A 27,605-nucleotide genomic window follows, 5' to 3' on the forward strand; every position below is an offset into this window, starting at 1 on the left:
GTCCTCTAATTTTGTTCTTTTTCAAGAGTGTTTTGGCTATTCTGAATCCTTTGCATTTCCATATGCATTTTAGAATCAGCTTTGTCAATTTCTGCAAAATATCCAGCAGACATTTCTATAGGGATTGCAGTGGATCTGTAGATTGCTTTGGGGTCTTTTTTTTTTAAATCAAATTTTTTTATTTTAGAATATAACATATATGCATAAAAGTGATAGCTTTCCAAGTGCAATTTAACAAATAGCAAATTTCAAAGAATATTATAGGTTACAATTCCACAGTTTCAGTTATTTCCTTATTATAAAATATAACATATATACAAAAAAGGCAATACCTTTCAAAGTATGATTTAACAAGTAGATATATAGGAAATTTCCAGTTATTATGAGTTATACTACCATAGTTTGATTCATTTCCTTACTGTGAAATCTAACATATATAGAAAAAGGTATAGCTTTTCAAATTACAATTTAACAAATAGCTATAGAATAAATTTCAAAGGATGCTATGGGTTATAGTTCCACCATTTCAATTCTTTCCCTCTAACTATTCCAAAACCCCAGCAACTAAGAAAAAGAAAATTATATAAAGATTCTGTATTCATAATCCTTTGTTAAATTCCATCTTTTCTGTTGCAACCCCTTCCTCTAGTTTAATCACTTTCCCACTCTTCAGGGATGTCTAGGCAGTGACCACCCTAACCTGTTCATGTTGAAAAGGGGTGTCAACTTTGTGAGTAAAGGGGACACATCTGGTTGGTTGATGTTCTTGAAGAGGTTTTTGCCTCTGGACTTAGCTGGCATAGGAGCATTCTGAAGGATTTATGTTTCTGACAAATAAACTTATTGAGTGAAACTGTTATAGAGTCTCAGGTAGGGATTCAGGTATTTTTTAAGGTTTTCGGGACCACTGTTGACTTGGGCTTATCATATTGTGGTCATTTGGCATATCTAGGTGACGCTTACATAGGAGTAACCTCCAGGACACTTTTGACTCTATTTGAATTCTCTTAGCCACTGAGACCTTATTTTGTTGCCTTTCTTTCCCCGCTTTTGGTCAAAAGACATTCTCGATCCCTCAATGCCAGGGTCAGGCTCATTCCCAGAATCCATGTTCCATGTTGCCAGGAAGGCTCATTCATCTTGGGGGTCCTGTCTGACATCGGGGGGAGGGTGATGAATTTATTTGCAGGAATAGGCTTAGAGGGAGAAAGTCCACATTTGAGCAATAAAAGAGGTTCTCTAGAGGTGACTGCTAGGCGTAATTGCAGGTGGGCTTAGCCTCCTCTTTACAGCCATAAGTTTTACCTGAGCAAGCCTCAATATCAACGGCTTGACTTATAAGTTAGGGGGTTCCTAAATTCATATAGCATATGTTATATTCACGATAATCCATCCACATCTCACATTATCATCACTTAGTTGAACAAGTGTAAAAGTTGTACAAGTGATAAACAATTCTCATGACCCAAAACATCTCATAACTTGTCAGCCCTTAATTATCTGTCACTAATATTTGGGTAATACCAGTATGGTGTTCCTATTAATTAAAGTCCTTAGTATGCAATATGCAGATTTTCCATGTACCCTTCTGTTGTCAACTCTCTGCACTAGTGTCATACCTTTGAGGTATATCACTCAAGCACCTATCTGTATTTGTAGTGCTGATCTGTGGGAAACATGCCTTTAAACAACCCCTTTCATTCCTATTCACCTTCAGTACAGTTCTAATTTGTATAATCTCATTAACAAACAACCATCACCCCTATCCATTATCATACCTTTGAATCCACATCATTAACATATCTGAGCATATTAGATTATCATTCCCCCTCACTAGCTACTGTCTATCACTAGGTCCCAAATATTCTTATAAGACGCTGATTTTACACTGTTCAGGGAGTTCATAGAAGTGGTAACATGCAATATCTCTCCTTTTGTGTCTGAGTTATTTCACTCAGAATTACATCTTCAAGGTTCATCCATGTTGCCATGTATTTCAAGACCTTGTTGCTTCTTACTGCTGCATAGTATTCCATTGTATGTATTTACCACATTTTGTTTATCCACTCGTCTGTTGAAGGACACTTGGGTTGTTTTCGTCTCTTGGCAATTGTGAACAATGCTGCTATGAACACTGGTGTACAAATGTCTGTCCATGTCACTGCTTTCAAATCTTCTGGGTATATACTGAGAAGTGGAATTGCCAGATCATGGGGTAATTCATCATCTCATCTTCTGAGAAACTGCCAAACTGTCTTCCATTATACAGTCCCACCAGCAATGAATAAGAGTTCTAATTTCTCCACATCCTCCTCAGCATTTGTAGTTTCCTGTTTGTTTGATGGCAGCTATTCTTATTGGTGTGAGATGGTATCTCATTGTGGTCTTGATTTGCATCTCCCTAATAGCTAGTGCAGATGAACATTTTTTCATGTTTTCTAGCCATTTGTTTTTCCTCTTTGGAGAAGTCTTTTCATATCTTTTGCCCATTTTATAATTGGGCTTTTTGTACAATTGTCATTGAGTTGTAGGATTTCTTTATATATGCAAGATATTACTCTCTTATCAGATACATGGTTTCCAAATATTTTCTCTGCTTTGGGCTCTTAATTGCTATCTTAAAAGTTTGGTCTGATTCATGAAATAAATTCTCTTTCCATTTATTTAGGTCTCCTTTAAATCTTTCAGTGATGTTTTGTAGTTTCCAGTGTACTACAGTCACACTGCTTTTGCTAAATTTATTCCTAAATGTTTTAGTCTTGTTGATGTTGTGTCCTCTTTCATCAGAGTGATCCTCATCATGAACATGACACTCCAGGAAATAATGTCCAGGGATCAGTTTTCTTGGTTGTAAAATGAAAAACTTGCAGGAGCTTAATCTTTATGGTTCCATTTTTAGCCTGTAGTTTACTTAGAACAGGGCCCTTCTATAATATGTATTAATAAGCACTCACCACTAGGGTTTCTCTACGAGAAGGGAGATAGAGAAGATATGGGGAGGAAGGGCTTTGGAGTCCAACAGACCTTTGACTTTCTGGCAAGCTTCTTACTATGTGATTCTGAGCAAGTTATTTCCCGAGCCTGTTTTCTCATCTGCCAAGTGGCGGCTGTTACTGAGGATTCCACAACTTAAGTAAATGAAAGAACCTAAAATACTGCTAGCCCTCATTGGGCCCATTACCTAAACTTCTGGCTCCTTTTAGTTCTTTGCAACTTTTCATTGTGATTACTTTCAAATACACAGAAAAGTTGAAACTGGCTTTTTATAATCCTATAGATTAATCTGTATCTTCCCCGTCCCTGGCACCTCTGGCCTGGGCAAGGGAAGATAGAATTCTAAGTATTTCCCTTTTGGGGGCTCAGATCAATCCAGAGCCCTGTGGAGTGCCGAATGGGGGTGGCGGTGGGGGCTTTCTGTAACAGGCATTCACCACTTGCTATGTCGTCTCTGCTCAGTGGACCTGAAGCTGTTTCCCAACAGATTTGATTCTTCACTCTTCTAGCATGAGCTCCACCCTACGCATCTGCCTTTTCCCATTCATCTCCTTTCCAAGATCCAGCTTAAATACTATGCTTTTCAGAATTCCCAATTCTAACTAGCCAGTTTTTTCCCCATACACCCTCTATCTGTTCTTTGCTACTGTATCTTTGCTACTGTATCTTATTTAAGTAGAATGCCATTTTCTTTTCTAGAGCTTTAGGGCTGGGTTGCTTCCTATTCATGTCTGCTCTGTAGCCTGGCCAAGAATGGAGGTGTGTCGTGAACATCTGCGCAATCACTGACTTGAGGCAGGTGGATGCATAACTTTTTCTGAGGCTTGCTCTGATTAATGCTGACTGTGCAAGTTCATCTCAGATTAAGATACTGGTTATATTTCTTTGCGACAATGCAGAATAGTAAAAGATTAAATAGGAATTTAATCAAGCTACTTGAGAGGATCTGGGACCATTTTTCTTTAGCTCATAGCAGAACATCATGTACAGTTGGTGTAAAGCTCCATAACAAAAACAAGGGACACCTGCCAACTGAAGCTAAAGCAGCTCAGCAGTAATGGCATTATCCTAATTTTCTACTTATTTGTACCCAACGTGATATTCAGGAGAAGGGAGGACCCTATCTTCTCTCATTCTTTTAACACCCAAGCACATTATGGGGCTAGTTGTTCCTTCTTCCAGGTTTCACACATTTTTCTTTCCTGCAACCTGATTCCAATTGATTTCTTGGTTGGCAATTAGCAAAAACAAAGTGTGTGTAACAGAGGGTATGGGCACTTGTTATAGCTTCAAGTCCTGTTTTTTCAAGGAACTACTCATACCCAAAGCAAACAGGATCATCCTCTCAGGGTGCTTGGAAGACCTAGAGGTCATCCCTAGGAGACCACTGAAGGATGGTATCCATTGAACCTTGACAGCTAGCTGGTACTTGCAGTACTTCAGATAAATGTATCAAAATTTATCTGAATTCATTATATGCACCAGGGATCAGGCACTTAGAACTGCATTTTAAAACATGCGGGCAAGAAGTGAAACAAGTCAAGGTGTCTGTCTCACACAGTTTATTTAACAATAGGTAATAAGAAATCAAATTTAACAGTCTATACAGTGATCCAAAGTTCATATTTATAAGTAATCAACTTTAATTGCATGATTTACAACAGTTGAGGGTTTTTGCTTTCAAGTTTTACAGAAAGGTGTGTGTGTGTGTGTGTGTGTGTGTGTGTGTAGGGGGACAGGGAAAGAAGGAAGAAAGCAAACAAAGAAACCCCAGGGACATTTTGCATGTTAAAATCATCCCACTGGAATCATTTCTTACCCTCTTTTTAATTTTTTTTCCTGTTAGATGTAAAAATAACGAAAAAAATTCTTTCAAGAAACAGAAACCACAATATATAATACATCAATTTGGCAGCTGCCCCTGTATATTTTGAAAAAGTCATTTTTCTTTCTACATGTACAAATTATTTTAATACTTGAAGTTTTACGTTCAGACTTACGGAATAGAAAATTTTCTGGAGCACAAAAGTTGACTTCAAGGAAGGGGAAAGGGTTTTTGTTTTTTTGTTTTTACATTTTTAAAAGAATGAACATCCTTGCACCCAGAGAAAAATTGGTATTTTAATATATATTTATATATATATATTTTAATATATATATATAGAGAGAGAATGTAATTTTAAAGTAACATTAACCCCTTCTGTCCTCTGGTTTTAGAAATGTTTTTTTTTTTTTTTTTTTTTAACTTTTCCATAAAGTGAGGAAAATAGGGAAAAATGTCAACCATCTGCACCAGTAAATAATAACTATTAATATTACATATTTTCATTAATTTAAAAAAAATAATAAAACCTATTGGAGGTGCAAGGCAGGAGCATGTGGTTGGCTTCACAGACCTCAGCCTCCTCCCAGTGCACACTTGAACCACACACACAAGGGGGAAAAAAGACCGGTGGTAACCAGCCATAACAAAAATATATTCTTTGTATTCTATCTTCCCTCAGGTTCATCTTGCATGTTTGCTTTAAACCACAAACAGTTACTGCACAGTTCTTATGTGTTCCAAGGAAAACTGTCTTTTAGGCTAAGAAAGATTCAAAAAAATTGTTTTCAGTACAAAAAGTCTTGTTAAGAGAAAATAATTTTTTTGCTCCCAAAATACTACCAGGTGTCTCTAGTGTATGTCTAGTGTACTCTGTGAGAGGTTTGCATTCAAGTCTGCGTTGTCGGTGCTGAGTCCCAGGTCCGTGGCGCTTGCACCATGGAGGTTTGCCATGCCTGGATTGCTAGTGAGCTGAGAGAGCATGGAACTCTGGTCCGGGCTGGCAAAATGCCCTTGTTCCATGGGGTTCGCCTGGGCAGCTACCAGTCCGGGATGTGGGGAGCTGGTCTGTGGAGAGACATGGTGTGGAGAAGGCTGAAGCTGCATCCTTGGGGAAGGGCTGGAATGCGGGGGCTGGGACTGCGGCCGAGGAGAAGGGACAGGTTGGGGGGAACGCACTTGATTGGAGAGAGAAGGGATCTGCTGGCCTTGTAGATGTGGGGACTGGGCCTGACTGGGGAGCATATGCTGTTGGGGGCTCATGGGGTTGGGCTGAGCAGGGGACCCCATCTGTTGCTGAAGGAGTCGCTGTTGATAGGCCTGCAGACTGGCTCCTGCCTCAGCGCCCAAGGCCTGGGGGAGCTGGCCCATCTGTCCCATGTTCCCTTGTTGCAACTGTTGCATGTGATGCTGCATCCGCTGCTGCTGCTGCTGCTGCTGCTGTTGTGACTGCGGGGGGTAGCCGACTCCTTGGGGTTGCTGGAACTGGTTATGGTTGGCCATTGCAGGGCCTATTCCCGGCCCTGCTCCCTGTTGCTGTTGTTGCATCATCTGCTGTCGCCTCAAGATGTCCCGGAACTGGGAAGGCATGGTGTTGTGATTCATGTTCATCGGCTGAGCCTGGGGGCTCATCCCTCCCATAGATGGCTGGAGTTGCTGCTGTGGTTGCTGCTGGGGCAGGCCAGCCCTCTGGACACCTGCCTGCATGGGATTCATGTTCTGCATGGCTGGATTGGAGTGGACGCCCTGCTGACCTGGCATGGTAGGTGGCTGCAGCCCTGGCTGGCCCTGGGGCATGCCAGGCTGCCCGGGGAGGGGTTGTGCATTAGAGTTGGCATACTTGGCAGCCCGCTGCTTGATGAATGCAGCCAACAGCTGGGGGTTGGCATGGAGGATACTAAGCACCTGTTGCTGCTGTAGGGGAGAGCTGGGAGACCTGAGAGTCCGCAAAAGGTTCTGTAAGGCTTGTTGAGACACAGTGCCTGGTTTGAGTGGGCTCACACCTACCTGGCCAAGCCCTGGCTGGGGAGCCATGTTCAAGGGCTGACCATGCTGGGCCACTGACATCATGGCCGGCCTGGGCATCCCAGACTGTAGTTGCTGGGACTGAGGTAATCCTCCTTGGGCCCAGGGGGGCTGCTGCTGGATCCCTGTGGGCCCCATCCCTGGTTCCAAATGCCCACTGGGACCTCTGGCCATGGGGGGTGGGTTCATCCCCATGGGGGACATTGGAGTCATCTGGGGCATCTGGTGCTGGATCGGCCTTTGAAATATTTGCACATGGGCCATCTGGCGCTGCGTCTCTGCTGCCCTCTGAATCTGCATTGCCATCTCCACTGCTGCAGGTGGGGGCCCTGGAAGCGGGGGCTGAGCAGTCTGAGGGGGGGTTGGAGGGGTCACCTGGCCTGCTGCCTTGCCCTGGGACACAGGGCCAGCAGCTTGAGTTCTGGGCAAGTAGGGGGGCATGCTGTTGGAAGTGGTGGGCTGGGGCTGAGAAGTGGGCTGGGGCTGGGGTGTCTGTGGGGTGGTTGGCTGTTGGCCAGTCGGGGTGGTTGGAGTGGCAGGAGTTGGGGAGGGCAGGCCCTGCTGCTGCCCCACCACCCCAGTCCGCTGCATGCTGGCCATCCTCCTGCGGAGCATCTGGGCCTGCTGCAGGCGGTGCTGCAGCTGCTGCTGCCGGAGCTTTTGCTTGATGTTGAGGCAGAACGGCACTGGGCACTTGTTCTCCTGGCAGTGCTTGGCATGGTAGCAACAGAGGGCGATGAGCTGCTTGCAGATGGGGCACCCCCCATTGGTTTTTCTTTTGCAGCCCTTGGTGTGCTGCACCACCCGCTTCATCTTCTGGCAGGAGGGCAGGGAGCAGTTGGCGTTTCGGCACTGGCAGGCATGGACCAGAGACTGGATGCAGCGCTGGATGCTCAGGCGGCGAGAGTCTCCTGGGCTCTGCGTGGCTGCTGCCTGCTGGTTGTTGCTCTCGTCGTCTAAGCCGAGACCTAGCTTCTCCATTTTGTGGTCGTGGTTTTTAGTGTTATAGCAGGTGATACACAAATCATAATCCTGGGAAGAAACATAGGAGCTCAGGTAAATCCAAAATCTGTCATTCAAAAGCATTTAGATACTCTACTCAGGCAAAAAGCCCCTTTAAAGAGTCAAAACTAGTCTCTCCAGCTGTACTGATGAGACACGAGGCCAGCCCCTTCCACCTTGTCCTATTACTCACCACCAGCACTGGAGGGAGACCAGTTAGGCCTCATGGGCCTCTGTACATCTGTTGGCATCACCCCTCAGAGCCCACTCCTCCCCATGGTGGGGGCTTACCTCACAGACGGTGCAGTGCCATCTGGTTTCTACGTGGTGCTTGCACTCGTTGCAGGTGTAGACAAAGCGGTCCTGGCTCTGGGTGTGCAGTTCTACCAGCATGCACATGGTTGACCACTGGGCTCTTCGGAGTGAAGAGAACTCCAGGTGCTTGTCCCTTGCAAGGGTGAGAAAAGCATCCCGACCATCCATTAGATCGCAGGGGATGAGAGGGTCAGGATCCACGATGGGAGGCAGGGAGTTGGCTGCAGGGCCAGCGATGAGACGGATCACAAAGAAGACCTGCAAAAAGATAATCTCATTCAGAGAAGCACATGTTGGTGGATCAACAACAGGTAGCTGAGTCAGGCTGGACACCATTCAGATGGGAAAAAACTTCCTTTTGTTTCCCAAGATAATACAACAATGTGCCCCCCTTCTGCTTCACATATCTCTGGGCCGGACTTTGAGACTGACTACGATGGATCTAAAATTCACGTCTTATCTTTTCTGCTTCATTAATTCCTTCCACATAAGAATGGTTTAAAGTTCAGGTACAGCACAGTACTATGGACATTTTGCCTCAAGGCTGTCTGATTAATCAGATTTTAATCACAAAGAAACAAACCAGAAAAATCCAAACCAAGGGACATTCTGCAAAACAACTGGCCTGGACTCTGCAACAAAATGCCCATGTCATGAAAGAAAAGGCTGGAACTGTTGGAAATGGAAGAAAACTAAAAGAAACCTGGCAGCTCAGCACAGTGCCTGTTCCTCGCCTGCAGCATGAGACTAGACAGTAGATGTGGGCACTGTGTTGAGTTTGTATTTCCCGAGTGTGCAAACTGTAGAGTGATTATGCAGAGGATATCCTCTTACTTAACAGGTTCCTGCTGAAACAGGGATAGAGACACAGATAGATAAAATATAGCGATATGTTACCAATTGGTGAATCTAACCAGAGGTTTGAAATTTTAAAGTAAAACGTTGGCAGAGGTGGAAAGAATAAAAACCAAGTTTCCTTAGTCCTTGCTATTGATACTGAGGCAGCAAAATTCCTCTCCGTACAAGTCTGAAAACATAACCATCAATTCCCATAACCATTAAAGACTGGAAAAGAAGATTGTATTATATATGTATTTGAGAATAATTTGTATACAACTATAACCTCTTACTAAACTACTAAAATGTAGAGCACCACCTCAAGAAATCAGAACTTGTAAGCAACTTCTGTAAATCCACTATATTCTACCAGTTTTTCAGAGTGAAAATCTGCGTTAACTGGCAGCAACACTTGCATAAAACAAGGGTCTTCTAGGAAGAAAATATAGAGGAGGGCCCACACATACGCATAACAAACCGAAAGAAAAGTCAAAAGCATGGGTAGGGATTGGGGGGAAGGCTGTGTCATGTGTCTTTGACCTTGTAACAAGTGGGGAATGCCTATAACAACCCATTCAAAATCAGGACCACAGGAAATCCTTCTTGTATGGCAGAACCAGAAAGAAAAAGCTCTTTTGATCTTTGGCGCCGCTCCCAATAACAACTATCATGGTCAATTCCCACCTGTATCGGTCACCATACAGCTAAGTCAATAACTGAATTTATAGCCTAAATCCACATCCTTAGATTCTAGATCCTAACAGGTGACCACTACCCACCCTCTTCTCTTCAAACTGAACAAAATCATAGAATGCAGTCACAATTTAAAGTCAAGCCTATTACAATATACTCTAAGGGTTTTTCCCAACTGCCCTGTTGTGCTAGAGTTTTGGGCTCTAAATATTGCTTGAAATAGATAAAAACTACTAATTATTAATAATTATGACCTAAGTGAGGACCCACTAGAATTCGGGAATCCTTCCATTTCACGGGTGTTCCTGAAGTAACGGTATTAGGCCTCTACTATTTCAGGCTCCCATGCTAGCCTTAATTTGTCAGGCTTTAAAAAGGAAGGGGAGGTGTGTTATTGTAAGTAAGGGAAATGATGCTTTGAAAATAGGTCAAGCACCTTTATAATAAATACCTTTCTAAGGACGGGTTCTGTATAACTATTTTTCTCCCTAAGAGACTGCTTAACCAGTCTGGTTATAATTCCATACTTGAAAGTCAAGCCTTGAGTTCCCTCTCCACACAATAGCCACTTCCTCTAAGAATGTGATAATAATATGTCTGCACTATAGATAAAGAACAGAGAAACAAAATGAGTCGAAATTAGTGTTCCCCCAATTTTCTCCACTTCCTAATCCACTTTCAGGAACGCTGACAGTCAACATTTTTATGCATCTTATTTTCCAGTGTTATACGAGAGCCAAACTGGACTGGCCAAAGGAGTGCTAAGGAGCTTGGTTTAACAAAACAAGCCAATCTCCTGAATGACAGAGATTACAAACTATACTTACACTTTTAAATTATAAAACACAATCCAACATATCTTGCAGATTTATATCACAGCTACAAATGAAAGAAAGCTTAATAACTATTGTCCCTGCCATCCTCTTTTCTTCCTTCTTATCCTTCAAATGAGTCCTTCCTTCTGAATTTCCAAAGGTCTGGTGCTCACCTCCTAAGTGACAACTAGGATGGACAGTTTTCAGAAATCCTGCCTCTCTCTCCTTCCTGCACCTTCTTGGTGGCTGCACTGTACTTACCTCTTTATGTTTCTCCATAGTGGCATAGAGTTTTTGCGAGAGGTCATTGGAGACGTTGGGCATACCAGGCTTCTTTTTGTTGCCCCTGCTCAGGCTGCTCTTGTTTTTGCTGGTTTTCTTATTATTCTTCTTTTTGGCATTTTTGCTGTCTCCTTTTGTCACCTGTACGATAGCACAAAGGGGACAAGAAAAGGCGAAGTTTCCATTAAGAAGTTATTGGGAAACAATGCTCAAGAAGAAAAGATTTCATCTTCTTTGAATCTAGAGAACATAATCTTATGCCTTTCACTAGTTCTCTTCATTCACCTTGTGTCCACCTGAAACTATTATTTTCAGTAAGGCCCTTCACTGGGGCAATGACAGCTTTCCTGTTGACTAGTAAAGGCATAGTCTGTGGCCCCCTCTGCTGAGCAAGCATATCCCAGATTTAGTGCTAGGGTTAAGGAGTGTCAGTGTTGGGTAGCAAAGAGGGTGCTGAATAGGGGAGCCAGGAGGCTGCAAAGTGTTTCCCAGAGTATTTAAGGGGTAATTTCAGTGTGCACATCATTCCACCATCAGACGAAATGGGGGCAATTCTAGGTATGCCTGGCGGGGGGGGAGATATAAATGACCAGGAGATCCTGTGCCTCAGATGGGGCAAAGCTTGGCCCAGGCTTGTTTTATAGGACTAAGAATGGTTTTTACATTTATAAAGGATTATTAAGGGGGGAAAAAAAAGGCAAAACAAAACACAAAGCATATGCAGACAGTAACCCTGTTCTAGAATGGTAATTTTCACTTGGTTTTTCACTGTTTCTTTCCTTCTTACAATCAACTTTTCTTTTATCAGTTTATATTATTGAATAAAAAGTTTAAAACCACTGAAATAGAATCATACTAACTTAAAAACAGATCAAAGCCGACATTTCTAGCCCCATTTAAAGAGCTCTTGCACACCTGACAGCTTTAATCAAAGCTTAATTAATTAAGTGGACTTCTGGATCATTCACGAGCATCTAGATAGAAGTAGAAAAGGAAAGCGCAAGGCCCTTACATCTGTGCTCTCATTGCTGGTGTTTTCTTCTCGCTTTCTCTCTTCCTCCTCCTGTTCCAGTTCTTTAATGCTCTCTTCCAGCACATTGGGCCAGAAATCACCCTCAAAGTAAGGCAATTCCTTTGCACTTGTTAATCGATCTTCAGTAGCTTGTTTAAAAATATCCTATAAAAATATCCACACACAAATAGGAATTTCTATGCTTTTTTTCTTTAAAGCATTGATTAAACAGAACCAGTCACAGCTAAATGAACACACAAGAAATGTGAAGGATCCACCTCGCACCCATCCTTGGAATTTCAGCAGCTTATAACTGAGATACGGTCAAAACAACCCAAGCTAAGATACTGGAAACTATATAGTTATCGAACGATTTGCAGGGCTGCTTGGGAAAAATATCCACTGGATGGTTTCTTCCCAATGAATGAAAACAGATGAGAAATTCAGTACTTTAAGTTCATATTATGACATAGCCTATTTTAGGAATTTAAAAAATAACATGGCTATTAAGAATACACTTTTAATTAGTAACATCTTAAAACAGATTTTTGTTGATCTACAACTCTTCAAAAGACTTACTTTGAATAAAGACTTCAAATATACAGAAAAGTAAAGAGAAGAGAATATTGGACACTGATATACTCAAATGACTGAATTTAAGAACTGTTAAAACATTTTGGCATACATACTTCACCTTAAAAATAATTTGGGCAAAATACTCTATGAGCATAATTTCACAAATTACATAATAGAATACAGAGCAGCAAGATTAGTAAATTTCCAATTTTATCACTTTATTTCCACATTCCAGCTGACCTTATAGTCATGGACAATACGCTCTGAAACAGCCTTATCAAGCATCTTTTTGTACCACTCCTGTAGTCGCTTAGGTTTGGGTATCTTCTGGTCAGGAGGATGGCAGTGGAAGATATAGTCATCTCCTTCACTTGGAGGACATGCCCAAATATGACCTGTTGTATACCTAACAATACAAAGTAAAGGAACAGTCAAGAGACAAGACCATCCATTCTGGAAAGAACGCTACTAAATTTTAAACCACAAGGTGGAGCCAATACCAAAACTCATGATTTATCCCAAGGTAACATAAAGTGTACAACACAGCATTGGATCAAACTTCTCATGCCAGAACTAGGCATATTCCATAGCATTAATAATAGATCTCATGATGGTTGCTTCTTTTGTGGACCACTGAGGGATGCTGTGAATTCTGGTCGTTGAGATGACTATCTCAATAAAACTCCATTAAAAAAATGTTCTAAAATTGATTGTGGCGATGAATACACAACTATATGATACTGTGAGCCACTGATTATCTACTTTGGAAGGATTATATGGTGTGTGAATATATCACAATAAAATTGCATTAAACAAAACAAAACAAAACAAAACCCACTTAGCTCTGGATCTCCAAATCCCAAATTTGCACCTTAAGACAAAATAAAAGCTACAAAGGAAAGGAAAATAGATCCATTTCAACAACAGAGCTAAAAGGAATGTGAATCCTTAAGAGGAATAACCTGCAATGAGAATTGGCAGATATATTCAACGATACTACAAATCTGACCATATATATACCTTAAAGGTAAGGAACCAGTCTTAATATTTTCCATATTTTGAAAGCTTGATGCGTTTTGGGGTCTCAATACCAGGTGTAAAAGCAACAAATGCAGTTTAAGGGTCTGGCTTCAAATGAGTAACAAACCAACCTTCAAACTGTACCCAATGGCTTAGCTGAACAAATGAATGGTTTTTAATAATAGTATTCATTATCAATGTACTTACCCTAATTTCTTGACATATTCCAAATATCCAATTAGAATTTCATGATAAACTGCTGTCCTCAAGCATTTAGGACGGAAGAAATGAACACTATCGAGATAAGATATATATACTCTCCTATACCAAAATGGGGAGGGAAAAACAAATCACACAAGTTCTTTTTTATATGGTAAAAACACATTCCCTCTCTTCTGTGCTCTTTGCTCACCTTATTTGTCTTACTCAACATACGATACTGTCATTTGTAAAAGACTAGATTATAAATTCTAGAGAAAAGTTAGTAAATCTATTTCTTTGCTATAATTTCAGTACCATGGCAATACCTAACACAATTTATCAGTCAGTATCGATTGCTTTAAAGGTATTCTTATTCTGGTCATATACGATTTGTGGAGACCAGAAATTCGAAACCATACCCTAACCTATTTGTATGCTATTGTTTCATATATCTCTCAAAAGTTGTTTAACACAGTTTGGATTTAAGCTAATTTTCTGAAAAGTAGCATGTTAATTTCCCATTTCTAATTCCAGGCTGCTATTCATATATCCCTTTCCTTATTAGTATGACCACATAGTTATTTCTTTTTCTGTTTTTCTTTTTCTGTTCAGATATTGATACTACTCATCTATTTACCGCATGGACATCAAGATTTTGCATTTCCAAACTAAGCACACCAAACACTTCCTAGCCCATTATGTTTTTTCACTGTACAACTTTAAACTCCTCATCAAATTAGAAGCCCGCGATGGAAATCTAAATTTCAAGTCATACCTCTGATTGGGCGGAGGGCAGTCAGAGCCATATTCTTGAACATGCATGCCAAAGAAGCACAGGTCCACACCATCAATCTCTTCAAAGGCAAAGAGGGCTTTGGTTCGATATGGGAAGGATTCTGCCATCTCTCCACTATCTACAAACCTAGACAATTTAGATTGGAGGAAAAAACCACAATATATCTCATTTCAGATTGGAAATCATCAACTGTGTAAGATAAGTGTGGATCTAAGAGGAGGAAGGGAAAATTACTAGATACCTTGCTTTCATGCCTGGTTTAACTTCCACAGTTTTGTCAGAAGCATGAACTACACGAACAGTGACCTCTCCTGACTCAGGGTGGTTCTGTCGCCTCAGAAAGTCATTCACACGGTTTTCTAGAAAGGTACCAAGCCTGGTAGATGGCAACCCTAGGAATGTAAAGGTTAAGTTCAGCATTTACCAAGGTTTAAATTTATTAGTCAGTTTTAAGGTTCAATCTCAAACTCGGTTCTGCTTTTTTTCAACAATAGGAAAACCTGCTGTTTAAGGTAGTGAATACTTTCTCTTTTCTTTAAAATACAGACTGCTTCATGATTTCTGTATCATCCTTGCACAGAGGCCATGCTACTCTCTGTAATGGAATACAGTATTTCAACTTGAGTGTATGTGCTACTAAAGTGAGAACAGTGGTTAATAAAAAAGTTTTATTTTCCCCAACTTTTATTATGAAACTTAACAAATATCAAAAGATTGGAAAAAAAAGAACAATGAATGCCCATATGCACCTTGCATAGATTCCAATAATATTTTTAAACAACAGTGAATGGTTGGGCATTCTGAGAAACATTTCAGGAATCAGCACAAGCTACAGGTCAGCAAAATATTACAAAGGCTACAAATACTACAAAATACTACAGAACGAATTAAACCAAACATTATAATGAAATTATTAATATCAATTACTTAAATGGTAAAAATTTCTGACCACTTCTGGGAAAAACTGAGGGGATCACTCATGGGATGGCACTTCTGGTCAAACTTTTCCACATATGGCCCCCACTAGAAGTGCCCCAGAGAAGAAGAAATGTCGGAACAAGAAAAATGTATCTTTCAATCTTACAAATCCTATTCCTTGAAAATCTTTTCTTCTCTTAGATCTAATGAATTTAATACCAAAAAGTTTAAATTACAATAAAGTAACTCATTTTAGATGGTTTCTACTTAACCATGTTTGAGTGAAGTTTTACATGGAAGAATGAAACTTACTTTTAGCAGAAAATTTATTTTCTTTCCTAGCACGTCCAGTTTTCTTTAAACAGCCATCACAGACAAATCTAAAATATAAACGAAGACTTTGCTCTAACAAAGTTAACAGATACTACAAAAACTATCTTCTGAATAAAGTTAAAATTCAAAAGACAACCTAGGAGAAATACTTCTAAATATTTAACAAAGAGTTAATACAACCAATATACAAAGAGCTTTTAGAAATTAAAGGGTGGGGGGTGGGGTGGGAAAGGAGAGCCTAATTGAAAAACAGGTAAAGGACATAGAGAAATATGAAAAATAAATGGCTTACATATGAAAACATAATAGGAATTAAAAATTAAAACTATATACTTTGGTTTGGTTTAAATCACATTGGAAAAGTTAAGTGTTGACACAATTGCACACTAAAGGTAGGAATTTAAATAACATTCTGAAGAGCAGAACCTGTAAGTTTAAAATATACCTTCCCTTTTTGTTCCTGTAATTACACAAGGATGTGTACATAAGTAGAATTGCTTGTAAAAACCTGAGAGCACATAAATGTTCATCAACAAAGTAAATGACATATTATAGTACATTATACAATACTAGGAGCCTATTAAGATAACAATAGACATGGATGAATGTCCATGACGTATGATGAGATGCAAAAATAATTACTGTGGAGAGGAATTTGGGTAGATGGGTGCAGGTGAGAGATGTTCACCTTTATAAACTTTCATACTGTTTTTCTTTTATAAGCATAAGTTATTTCTAAGAAAAAGCAAGCTTAATACAGGAATAAAGGAGATTATCTCCAGTCAGTGAGCCCTCCAAAGTTGCAAGAAATACTACAAATCTCTTAAGTATTCTTACCCACTCAAACAAGCAGAGTGCTAAAAAGTCACATTTAAAGACAAGCCATACTGAAAATAAAGATAGCCAATAAATGTTCCCTAGAGCAATTTTCCTTAGTATTATTTTCTGGAAACTTGTTAATTAGCCCCACCCCCTCATCCCATGACCTCTAACTAGCATCTGTGGTGTGGAGATCTTATCCTAGGGAGAGTCACTTGATGCTCCAGCTCCCATTTTCCCTTGGAATGGAGCTGGGATCAGCCCCATTCCTGTAGGGTGAGAAGCAGCCCATGGTAGTAACGTTGCATCACAATGGAAAGAAAACTTATCCATTGCTATTAAAGTCACTGATATGTGTAGCTTGAGCAAGTTATATAGTAAATATTCAGAAACAGAAGTTGGGGCCCAAGAATAGCTAGTTCATCAAAGTGCGTATTTAGTCATTTTTACGTAATTCTGAGTCTCACTGGACAATTAAGCATTGACTACAGTCATGTAACCTGAAGCACCCTCCCAGCCAAAAGGTATTAAAATCAGACCCTTATCAGGGTGGCCATGGGTCAGCTGACCATTCTCAGCATGATGTTTTCTTGGTGGTAGGAATAGTGCCCCCTTCCCCCCACCCCATATCTGTATTTTCTAATTTTCCTACTGCAGTATAAATAGCTTCCAAAATCTGGCTAATTTAATTGCATCTGAGACCGGCTTAATCGTTTCTAGGTACTAGGGATTTGGGATTTCTTGTTATCTCCACTGTTAAAAGCTTTCAAAGGCATTTCCCTTCTAATGTATGACAAAATAATTAAAAAAAAAAAAAATGTAAGTGCCCACTTATAATTACCTGTCAGTTTGGTCATGTATTCATTAAAAATTAAGAAAACTTGTGAAAAAAGCCAAAATTATTTACCATTAAGGGAAAAAAGCATAAGACATGTACATGTATCAATGATACATAAAAGCTGTTTTTATTTTTGAATTCTAGATTTTTAATGTTTTAAAATTGGATTTTAATTATCTTTTCCCAATCTACAGAGCCATTTTTAAAAACAGTTACTTTGAAAATATTATAGTCATTATGCAGAAGGAAAAAATTTAGTACTTATGATAAAATCCTAGAGGAAATATTGGTATAATCCTCACCCAGATGGCCAGATGATCTCATGATGAAGTACACAAATCTGATGCATCTTTCTTCCACACTCTGTACATTCAACAAACCTGAAAATGCAGAACAAATTCCAAGAATAATTCCAAAACTTTAACCAAATCAAAACTCATTATTTTCCCTGATTTCTGACAATTCAAGAGATGGAGCCCAAGGTCACTCCCAAGGAATTGAAAAATAGTTTTAACAAGGTTTCTATTTTTTTTAAGAAGCATTTTAGTGTTACAAGTAGAGGGAATTTCAAAAGCAATTGCATTTGGCTATTAACTGTGATAATTTTAAATGGAGCTGTGTAAAGGCAGTGAGAAAGCAAAGAACACTGCTACTTAAAACTTCCAAATGAGCCTGACATCCCATCCATTCCATCTGTTCTCATCTTTTGGAACACCTAGAACACGAGTACATTTCAGTGCCCCTCATTCTGAAAGGCCTCAGCCCTAATATGTGAATAATGTTTTCTGCATTTCTCCCAGATATATTAGGGCCATGTAGATTTAGCTGAAGAATACAGATTAGCCACAAAAACCAAGAGTGAAAGAAGAAAAAATAAAGTTACTGAATATTCAAGAAGATTCTAAAACCACTTACAATTCAGGATCCAATGTGTCATTTTTTCTTTTGGAAAACTGTTCTTTATTTATTGTACTAAGAAGAGAAGAAAAACACAATGAGAAAAACTGATATACTAAAAGACAAAAATCTGGTCACTCTTCTAACCAAAGGGAGCAAATCTTATACTATAAATGGATTATTTAAATTCTCTAAGAACAAGTGGATTCTTGGCTCACACGAAATGCATGTTTATGTAAAGGATTGCTTGTGTTTTTGGAAAGGACTTTATAGGAATCTATCTTCCTTTATAGTTAATACAGAAACTGGGAAAAATTAGAAACAGCTCTTTCTTCCTTCCTTTTTTTAATCTTGTCTATATTCCTAGTGTTAGGTGTTTATACCTTTTTATAGTTTAATGGTCCTAGACTAAGCTACAAAAGATGGTCTTTATAGTGGGAGGTAATCCTCTATTTAAATATAATAATCTTTTTCAGAAAGATCTAGTCAAACAGCTTTTTATATAAATAAAACTTTTCAACATTAACACTATGTGGTTTCAGGTTACTTATAGTTACCAGAAAAAAAAAAAAAGGTAATTTTTGAAGAGTAAAAATTTTATATTTCATAGTATATATTTTTAAATTAAATTTCCCACAGCCTCCCATCCTAAAATCCAGCATAACACACAGCCTACAGCCTTACTATGTACAAAAGCCAACAGAATCAACTTCATTTGGAAGACGCTGACCTTGACAACTGTGACTCTTCCTCCCCCAAATGAAGGTGTCTCAACATCTAGATGATTTCCCCACATAGTTAGAGCCTAGAGCTTTATCCATGGTAATGGCATTTTCTTGAAAGGCCTAAGGCCTTGCTATTACTGAAAATGTGGTCCAAAGACAAGCAGTAACAAAAGAACCTGGAGCTCCTTAGAAATGCAGAATCTCCGGCCCACTGCAGAACTGCTGAATGAGGAGGGGGTTTCTATGCTCTCCAGAGTCACAGCTGCACTGCTCTAGCGATAGGACACTTGATAGGCCACTCTACCTACAGTTCTTTTACAACAGAAAAAGGCCACTTTTCCAATGGGAAAGCTGCTTTTCTTTCTACATGAGGGAAACCTACACAAGCGCTGACATCCATGGTTAGCCAAAGGTCAGAATATGTCTTAAGGTGCCAAGAGTTTTCCTAGTATCTGCCCTCCTAGACCAGCATCCAGTCCCTACTATATTGTATTTCAATAGTGGTTGAGAGGAAAAGTACAACTTCAAAACCCAATTTGGAAAAATTAACACCCCCACCACCGCAGACGCCAATATCAGTAACATGACAATTCTATCACTCCACTTTTACTCATGGAATGTTCTGAATAGCTCCTGTTAATTTTAGTTTAAACCAGAAAAACATGAACCTGAAGAATATTAGGACTCCAGTCATGAGTTCTTCCTTTCTAACAAAACAGGTCAAGTTGAAAATATATACTCTTAGTGTCTAAATCTTTAGAAACCAATAGAAGTACTATTAGGCAATTAGGATGTATTTAAAAATTTAAAAAGATTTACCCTAAAGAATTGGGGTAGCTGGTGGTGGATACCTGAAACTATCAAACTACAACCCAGAACCCATGAATCTCAAAGACAACTGTATAAAAATGTAGCTTATGAGGCGTGACAATGGGATTGGGAAAGCCATAAGGACCACACTCCACTTTGTCTAGTTTATGGATGGATGAGTAGAAAAATAGGGGAAGGAACAAACAAACAAACAGACAAAGGTACCCAGTGTTCTTTTTTACTTCAATTGCTCTTTTTCACTTTAATTATTATTCTTGTTATTTTTGTGTGTGTGCTAATGAAGGTGTCAGGGATTGATTTAGGTGATGAATGTACAACTATGTAATGGTACTGTGAACAATCGAATGTACGATTTGTTTTGTATAACTGTGTGGTATGTGAATATATCTCAATAAAATGAAGATAAAAAAATTAAAAAAAAATAAAAATAAAAAGATTTACCAAATAAAAACCTGTGAGACTGCAAAAGCCCAACTGAGTCTCCTTCTAATAAGTCACTCTAATGAACTCCTAAACTTCTACAGGTTGTTAAATTCAATTCACTATTACAAGTTAGGTACTCTGTTAACCTACACAAGAAGGCTATAAGATGATTATTAGTTCAATATCCCTCAAATGAAAAACACTTAATAATGAAGTTTCCTTGCAGTAACCTTTCGATTTTTAGAAGACAAGGTGATTGTTTCCTTATTAAAAAAACTTCCATTATATCTAAGATGATTGCCAAATGCTGATGTGTTCCCTAGATCTGCTGGACAGAACTTTCTGCAATGATGGACATGTTGTATATCTGTGTGGCCAATAGCCTGAAAATGTGATTAGTGCAACTGAGGAAAAATTTTTTATTTTACTTAATTTTAATTAATCTGTATTTATACAGCTATATGTGGTTAATGGGTATTATATTGGAAAGTGTAGCTGCAAACCAACTGATTTCTTCTACCTAAAAACCTGAGCATAATCATCTGACATCAAACTGAGAAATAAGACAGCAGTTTTCAAAATAATGAAGTTACTTACGTTTGAGGCTGGGAAGGGTCATCCCCCAAAGAAACGCTCTCCCCTTGGATTTCATTGAAACACTTCTCACAGAAATGATACCTGTCGGCAAGAAGGCCATACTGGGGTGAACTGTTACGTTCACACAACACAGCCCAAGCCAAGCAACGAAGCCACCAATCACAGCAGGCCAAGGAGGGGGACGGGAGCAGAGAGCAGGTCATCAACGGCGACAAGGACATTCAATGATGCCGATTTATGGACCCCACAGTTTGGGTTTTGTTTTTTGTTTGTTTTTTGTTTTGTTTTTGTTTTTTTGCAATCAAAGCCAAGTGCAGACAACGACAAGCATGAGGGAGAAAAAAAAAACACAAAGCAAACGAAGAAATGAGGGATTGCAGGACAACAAAAACATAAAAGCAAGACAGGACAACACAAAGCAGAAAGCCAAGGCAAAGCACAAATTAGCATTAAATATCTCAAATGGGGTAACAAGTAACAAATGATTACAGCAAATAAAACAAAAAGTTCAACTTAGACCCATACCCTTTGACTTCAGTAATTAATGCTACTTGATGCAAATAATCAAGAGGGATAAATATCCTGGGGAGGGAAGAATTGCTATTCTGACCATTATGTAAACATTGCACTCCAGACTTCTCCCCACTACGAAAAAAAAAAAAAATCCACCATGGATACAGTAGCACAAAATAATCATTAAAAAATAACTGGAGATTGAAAAACACAAAAATTTCCTTTTGAACCAAAAGAAGCCATATAAGTAAAAATTTTGCCTTTCACTGAAAAGCCTGCAGACGCAGTTAAATACTAATTGCAGCCACCAATTGACATAGTTCAAAAGGCAAAAGAATGGCAGTGGTGCGCGCAGGTACATGATCACATGTACCGTGGTACAAAGATGAACTAACGCTGTAGACTGATGTTAAAAATCCAAAACTGGTATAAATATCAAGAGGAAAGTCCCTTGCCAGTTGTTACCTGCTTTTTGAGAATAAGGTGTTTCTAACAACTTGAGTCCCACTTTATCCTAGGTTTCAATAAGTAAAAAACTGAATTCTAATTTGTAATAGTACAAACCATTAGGAGTGCACGTAACTTTTTGTAAATAAAACAAAAAGTTTAAGTGACTTGTTCAAAGCTAGAAATGCACCTGTAGCACACAAGTTCAGCAAAAACATCACCTTAGGCTTGACATCATTAATGAAATAAGGGGCATTAAAAGCAACCAGCCTTACTGTTAGTGTATCAGAGCCCCAAATAAACATTCCATGCAAGCTATGTGGTGAGCTGACTGCTGAAAACAGGAGACAAATCCTCGTTAAGACAGAATGGTGAATGCAATTTATGAGATTAAGGCCATTGATTGGCTGGAGAAAAATAAGGCATAAGTGCTTCATTTATTAGAACTCTACTATCCTCTGTCATAAGAGTTTTTGTAAGGAACAGTCTGGTGCAGCGGAGCTAATTTTGGAATTTCTCCTTTTTATTTGCTTATTAGAGGCAAAATAAATACTCTGGAATCCCTTTTGTTCATATACTCCCAGAAGAACCACTTAAGGACTGGCCATACACAGAGGAAACATTTCCAAAATAACATAAGCTGGCTCATAGGCTTTGGTTAAAAGGTTTCTAAGTAGTTTTTCAGAAAACAGACAGTCACCAGCAATTTCATGGACAAGCAGAAAGACTAATTATAATCAATTTGAAAATCTCAGTTTTGCTGGAGGTTGGCTGAGCTAAGGTGTTATGATGGAAAGAGAAGTGGGACCTGGGATGTAGTATCATCTCTGCCACCAATTCAGTCACTTAACTTTCCAAGGCCTTGAGTTCCTTGGGTTCCTTCCTTATAAAAACAGGGGCTCAGACACCTGATACAAGGCTATTTTCTGCTAGTAAAATTTGTAACTCTGCAAACAAAGGCATAAAGCAAAGAACAGAACTTGTGTTGTACAGCTGTTTTCAAGCAAGCTGCATATGAACCACGGCTCCATGTGTGCTGGCCCACTCGCATGCTCTCCCTGGACATAGGGACACATGGACCACGGGCCACATATGGTCGAGCTTACCTGTTCTGGTAACTATAATAAGTGGCATCACGGGGGATTGTGCATAATTGTTTGCCATAGCAACAGAGTGTCTGTGGAGAGAACTCCAACTGCAAAAGAAACCATTTGTTAAATAGCACAGAGGCCTGAATGGGCAAGTTAGAACAGTCACAATTCTATTTCTAATTCTATAGTTACAATGCTGGCAAATCAGAAACAGGAGTCTGTGACGTCTTGGTTCTCATTCATGTTACTCATTCTGGGCTATTTCCATTTTCAAGAGAGTTCACAGAACTGAAACCATCCAAGTTTACTACTATGTTACTGCACCACCCTGAAGTGGGTTTAGCTGCCACAACCCTCCACCACTTACCACAGAGCCCAACAGGACAAGTGGCACTCAATAATGTGAATTGATAATGCCTGGAAAAACCATTACATGCCAGGCAATGTGTACACAGGTGACTATGATAAAGGGCCTATTCCAGACGAGCTTACAACCTAAGGATTCAGTCTTCAGATTGGTTAAACTTTCAATACAATTCACATCTGTGCAAAAACTGTCTTTACAGAAAGTCCATCCTATATAAACAAGATATTAGTGCGTCACATGCAAGAAAGCATAAACAATGCATTAAAAACCCTTTCAAAACCAGAAGCAGAACACTCTCTTACTCTAATCGCTATTGCCTAAATACTCTAGAAAAATTGTAAAGGCAGGCCTGACAGCCATTTCCTACCTTTCTGCCACAACAATACCCAAGACTTTGCATGACTGGGTCAATTTCTTGTTCAAAGACCTCAGACAGCTTGGAACAGTATTTGTACACTCGAGATGTCTTCCGATTATATAACCAGGCATTGTTGAACATAAGCCAAATATCATCCACATATTGCCAGGGCTCCTGATACTGTCCAGTGTCTAACTTCCTCTTGATGGTAGACAGATCCATTGGGCTCTTGACAATATCAAAGTAATCCTAGAAGGACAAGTGACACCAAACATTATCCAAGAGCCTTAGAATATTTAAGGCAGAGGACTTCAGTATCTTCCTTTTATCATTAATTTCCCAAGTAATGTAGAGGCTGTGACCTATCTCTAACCCCAAAGAGTGGACTGATGCCCATCACTTCTTTAAATCTTAGTCTACAAAGATACTGAAGCTGCTCAGAGGGCAGAAAGAGTACAAAGTGGTCCCTAATGCTACTAGACACTTTCCAAACAGTAATTCAAAGTCTAGTGCAGCAAATCCACATATACCACCATGGTACATGTGATATTAGTTTAAGAACCAAGAAAACATAAATCCTTAAAATTTTAATACCAGAAGGGGCTTAGAGATGATCAAATCAAGCACAGTGAAATTCAAAGATTCACAGAAAAGTATAGGGGGAAAAGTTCCTAAATGACTTTTGCTCCTAGAAATACTGAAGAGTTTCAGCTGCCTTATCCAATAACAACTTTAAAACCCCAAACTAAACCTGAAGGCAGCCTGGTGTGTAAAGATCCATCCACTCTGTCATGATGTACTGCTTCTCAAATGATAAAAATAAATGAGAAGAAATATGTTCCAGCAATTCCACTCCTAGGTAAACACACTCAAGAAAACTGAAAACGTAAGTCCACATAAAACTTTGTACACAAGTGTTCACAGCAGACTATTCGTAATAGTCCCAAAGTGGAAACAACCCAAAAGTTCATCAACTGAGAAATGGATAAAGAAAATGTGGTTTATTCCTACAATGGAGTATGATTTGGACACAAAAAGGTACTGAAGCACTGATTTATGATACATCATGGATGAACCTTGAAAACATACTAAGTCAAAGAAGTCAGTCACAAAGAACCCCACATTGTATGATTCCATCTACATGAAATGCCCAAAATAGGCAAGATCGAGAGTAGACTGGTGATTAACTAGGGCTGGGGGAGGGAGAAGGGGTGCGGACGAAATGGAAAGTGACTGCTTATGGGTACAGGATTTCTTCTTAGATGAAAGTGATCTAAAACTGATATGGTTATGGTTACACAATTGTGAATATGCTAAGGTCCAATGGATTATATACTTTAAATTGTATGGTATGTGAATTGTATCTAAATAGAGAATTTTTAAACACACTCACAGGGATTCCTAGTAGCTGAGGGTCCACAGGTTGACGAAAGGGAAGGGATTCTGGATCCTGACGGTAAAGTGCCTCCAATGTTGGCATTAGAGCCTGTCGTAATTCTTCTGGTTTGAAAACTTTAAGAAGAGTACATTTGAAATTATTATCAAATAAAGAAAAGAAGAAAAAACATTCAGGTTGAAATACTTAAAAGTATCCCAAGAATCACAAACCCCAAGTTGACTCCATTATCCTGGTGGAAATAGCACTAAGGGCTCATTTCCTGTTTTTAACTCCTGGAAGGGAAACAGTGCTGGCTGCTTCAGGAGCACTATCCAAACAGCAAGTCTGGCCACCTTAAACCAGACCTCTTCATGGATCAGCTAATGTTTCAAACAGAAATCTGTTAAAATATCACTTGGCCAAGTAGAAACAGAATCCAAAGCTTCCAAAATTTATAAAGAGACTTCTCAAGATGACATTACAAAAGACACTGGTGTGAGAGGGGGTTGCTGTCAAACAAGAATAGGAATAAGTTCTCATTCATGACATCAGTATTTAAGTTAGAAATTAGAGCTGGTCTTGTCTCATCACTAAGGGAGTCAGAACCACTGAAGGGAATAATCCATCGTAAAAATGATTGATATTTTAGAATTTAGGAAGAAGAGACTGTATTTTTATGACAAATGTTAGGTTTAAGTCTAAAAACAGAGAATCAAATGGTTATTGCTAGACCACTCGACTTCTAGTTGATTATGTTCAAGCATGTTCTTAGTATGTTTCCCATAAGGGCAGGAAAGATTTGCTAGTGCTTCCCAAGTAGAGTTAATGTTAAGTTCACTTTTGAGCATTACAGTCTGAGCAAGGGCCTTATTATTTCTTCTACCTGAAAATTAATTTTACCTTCAAAAGGACATTATTTCATAGCACCTATTATTTTTTTTAAACCTCAAGGTGGGGAGTGGGTGATTTGTCACAAAAAAATCAGACTAAACAGATTAGAGAGGCTTCTCTGTTTGTCATACCCATTGGTTTGCTCAAAATAACAATAATTTGAGAAAACTTGTGACATTAGCTATTTTAAAGAGATTCTTAATAGTAAGATGGGGGTTTGTTGCTGTCTACATTAAAATAATGCCTCAAAATACACAATTTATTTTTAAATGAAAATTTTAAAAATTCAACATTTTTGTATTAATGTAATACTTGTATGTACATCACCTCCAAGAGATAGCACACTCGCCCAAGTTACGTCTTGCCTGTTGCGCGTAAGGAGTCACTACAGCCACAAGAAGTTCTACTCCTAAGCAAGTTAGTAAATTGATTTTCATTTAAAGTTTAACACTTAATCCCAAGCTGTGCTGTTTGCTCAACTTGATCCATTAATTTCCAGCAGAACTGTACGAAGCCAGAGACTCTCAATCAGCCTGCCTGGGTTCATGTCCCAGCCCAGGCACTTACCAGCTGAGTAACCGCCTGGAAAACAGGGATCAATAACCTCACAGAGTTGTTGTGAAGTTATTAAATGAGACAATGCAAGTAACTGGCACAGCGCCTAGCACATAGTAAGTGAACAATTAATACTGTTATTACTATTTTTTTCTAGCATTCTAGTCAAGGATTATTAACAATTTCTCTTTTCTAGAAAAGAGATCATTTTTAACAGTTTGGTAACCACTTATACCTACCTAACCCTGAAGAAATGATGGGTATGACTGGCCCAGTGATTGCAGCAAGTCAATACATCTAAAGCAAAGAAAAATTCCTTTCCAACACTAATAATAATGAAGACACTGGGTGCAGGGCTCCAAGCTTAGTGAAAATGCAATAGTGTTAATCAATTCCAACATCCAAGGAGCCTGATCCAATTTTACTCTACTTTGGTTTCTTCCCTGAGACTTACTCTTTTTCTTGGACTGTCCTGGAGTTGGAGATGACTGGGTGGCTGAAGTACCTGGCTGGTCTTCTTCCTCTTTTATTTCAGTTTTTATTTCAGTGCCCCTCTCTTCTGTCTCTGTAGGTTCCATATTACAGTCTTCTGCTTTACTCTAAAAGGGAAGGTTAAGAATTTTATTATTCCAAAGGTACCCAACTGAGAAGTAATAAGATCACCATCACTGTTATTTACTCTCCCCTGTGAACATATCTGAAGACTCTTTCTTGCATGGAAATTATTTAAATGAGACCTAATTATCAAAATACTTTCCTGCAACATTGGTTTTTGGTTTTGTTTTGTTTTTGTTTTTGTCTTTAATTGGGTTTCTAGACCAAGATCGTAACCAAATCAAAGCAGTAATTGCCCTACTCTCACCTCTGGAATATCCTCTGGCTGAGTATCTGCTGGTTCTGGTTGATCCACTTCCATTTTAGCCTCCATTTTCACTTCCTGTGAAGGCTGCTTCTCAGGAATGGTCTGAGAATTCACTTCTGTGCTACTGGTAGATGGAGGGTTTGATACCTGCCCTTCAATGCTTACAGCTGGTTGGGAAAGCTGGGCAGAAGAGAGGGGGGTGACACAAAAAATTCACCAATTATATGACCAGATTTTAGACTACAGAGCAGGATGACCACCTATTTCTAGGCTAGTATCATTATTTCCATTAATGGTGCTTTTGCGTATTCTGCCTACTTCACCCCTTTAGGCAAATTATGCTTAAGAACAGGAGATTGAGGACTTCCTAAT

The 27,605-nt window shown here is 39.2% G+C and overlaps 1 protein-coding gene across 1 annotated transcript in view; it reads right to left on the reverse strand.

Annotated features, from left to right (window-relative positions):
• Nucleotides 1-4,539: 4,539 nt before the first annotated feature.
• The window catches only part of EP300 (E1A binding protein p300), a 70,750-nt gene continuing 47,684 nt past the window's right edge, over nucleotides 4,540-27,605 (reverse strand). Inside the window, exons 15-31 of the mRNA XM_037845002.1 lie at nucleotides 27,234-27,413; nucleotides 26,826-26,970; nucleotides 24,941-25,059; nucleotides 23,557-23,796; nucleotides 22,838-22,926; nucleotides 20,772-20,852; nucleotides 18,214-18,270; nucleotides 17,601-17,678; nucleotides 15,621-15,688; nucleotides 14,632-14,782; nucleotides 14,370-14,516; nucleotides 13,601-13,714; nucleotides 12,614-12,779; nucleotides 11,798-11,962; nucleotides 10,765-10,926; nucleotides 8,135-8,416; nucleotides 4,540-7,873 (exon numbers count right to left, since the gene is read on the reverse strand). Of these exons, the coding sequence (XP_037700930.1) occupies nucleotides 5,669-7,873; nucleotides 8,135-8,416; nucleotides 10,765-10,926; nucleotides 11,798-11,962; nucleotides 12,614-12,779; nucleotides 13,601-13,714; nucleotides 14,370-14,516; nucleotides 14,632-14,782; nucleotides 15,621-15,688; nucleotides 17,601-17,678; nucleotides 18,214-18,270; nucleotides 20,772-20,852; nucleotides 22,838-22,926; nucleotides 23,557-23,796; nucleotides 24,941-25,059; nucleotides 26,826-26,970; nucleotides 27,234-27,413 (4,449 nt within the window). The 3' untranslated portion in view covers nucleotides 4,540-5,668. The remainder of the gene's footprint in view (nucleotides 7,874-8,134; nucleotides 8,417-10,764; nucleotides 10,927-11,797; nucleotides 11,963-12,613; nucleotides 12,780-13,600; nucleotides 13,715-14,369; nucleotides 14,517-14,631; nucleotides 14,783-15,620; nucleotides 15,689-17,600; nucleotides 17,679-18,213; nucleotides 18,271-20,771; nucleotides 20,853-22,837; nucleotides 22,927-23,556; nucleotides 23,797-24,940; nucleotides 25,060-26,825; nucleotides 26,971-27,233; nucleotides 27,414-27,605) is intronic.

Source organism: Choloepus didactylus, chromosome 8, assembly GCF_015220235.1.
Source record: "Choloepus didactylus isolate mChoDid1 chromosome 8, mChoDid1.pri, whole genome shotgun sequence".
NCBI classification, from domain to species: Eukaryota; Metazoa; Chordata; class Mammalia; order Pilosa; family Megalonychidae; genus Choloepus; species Choloepus didactylus.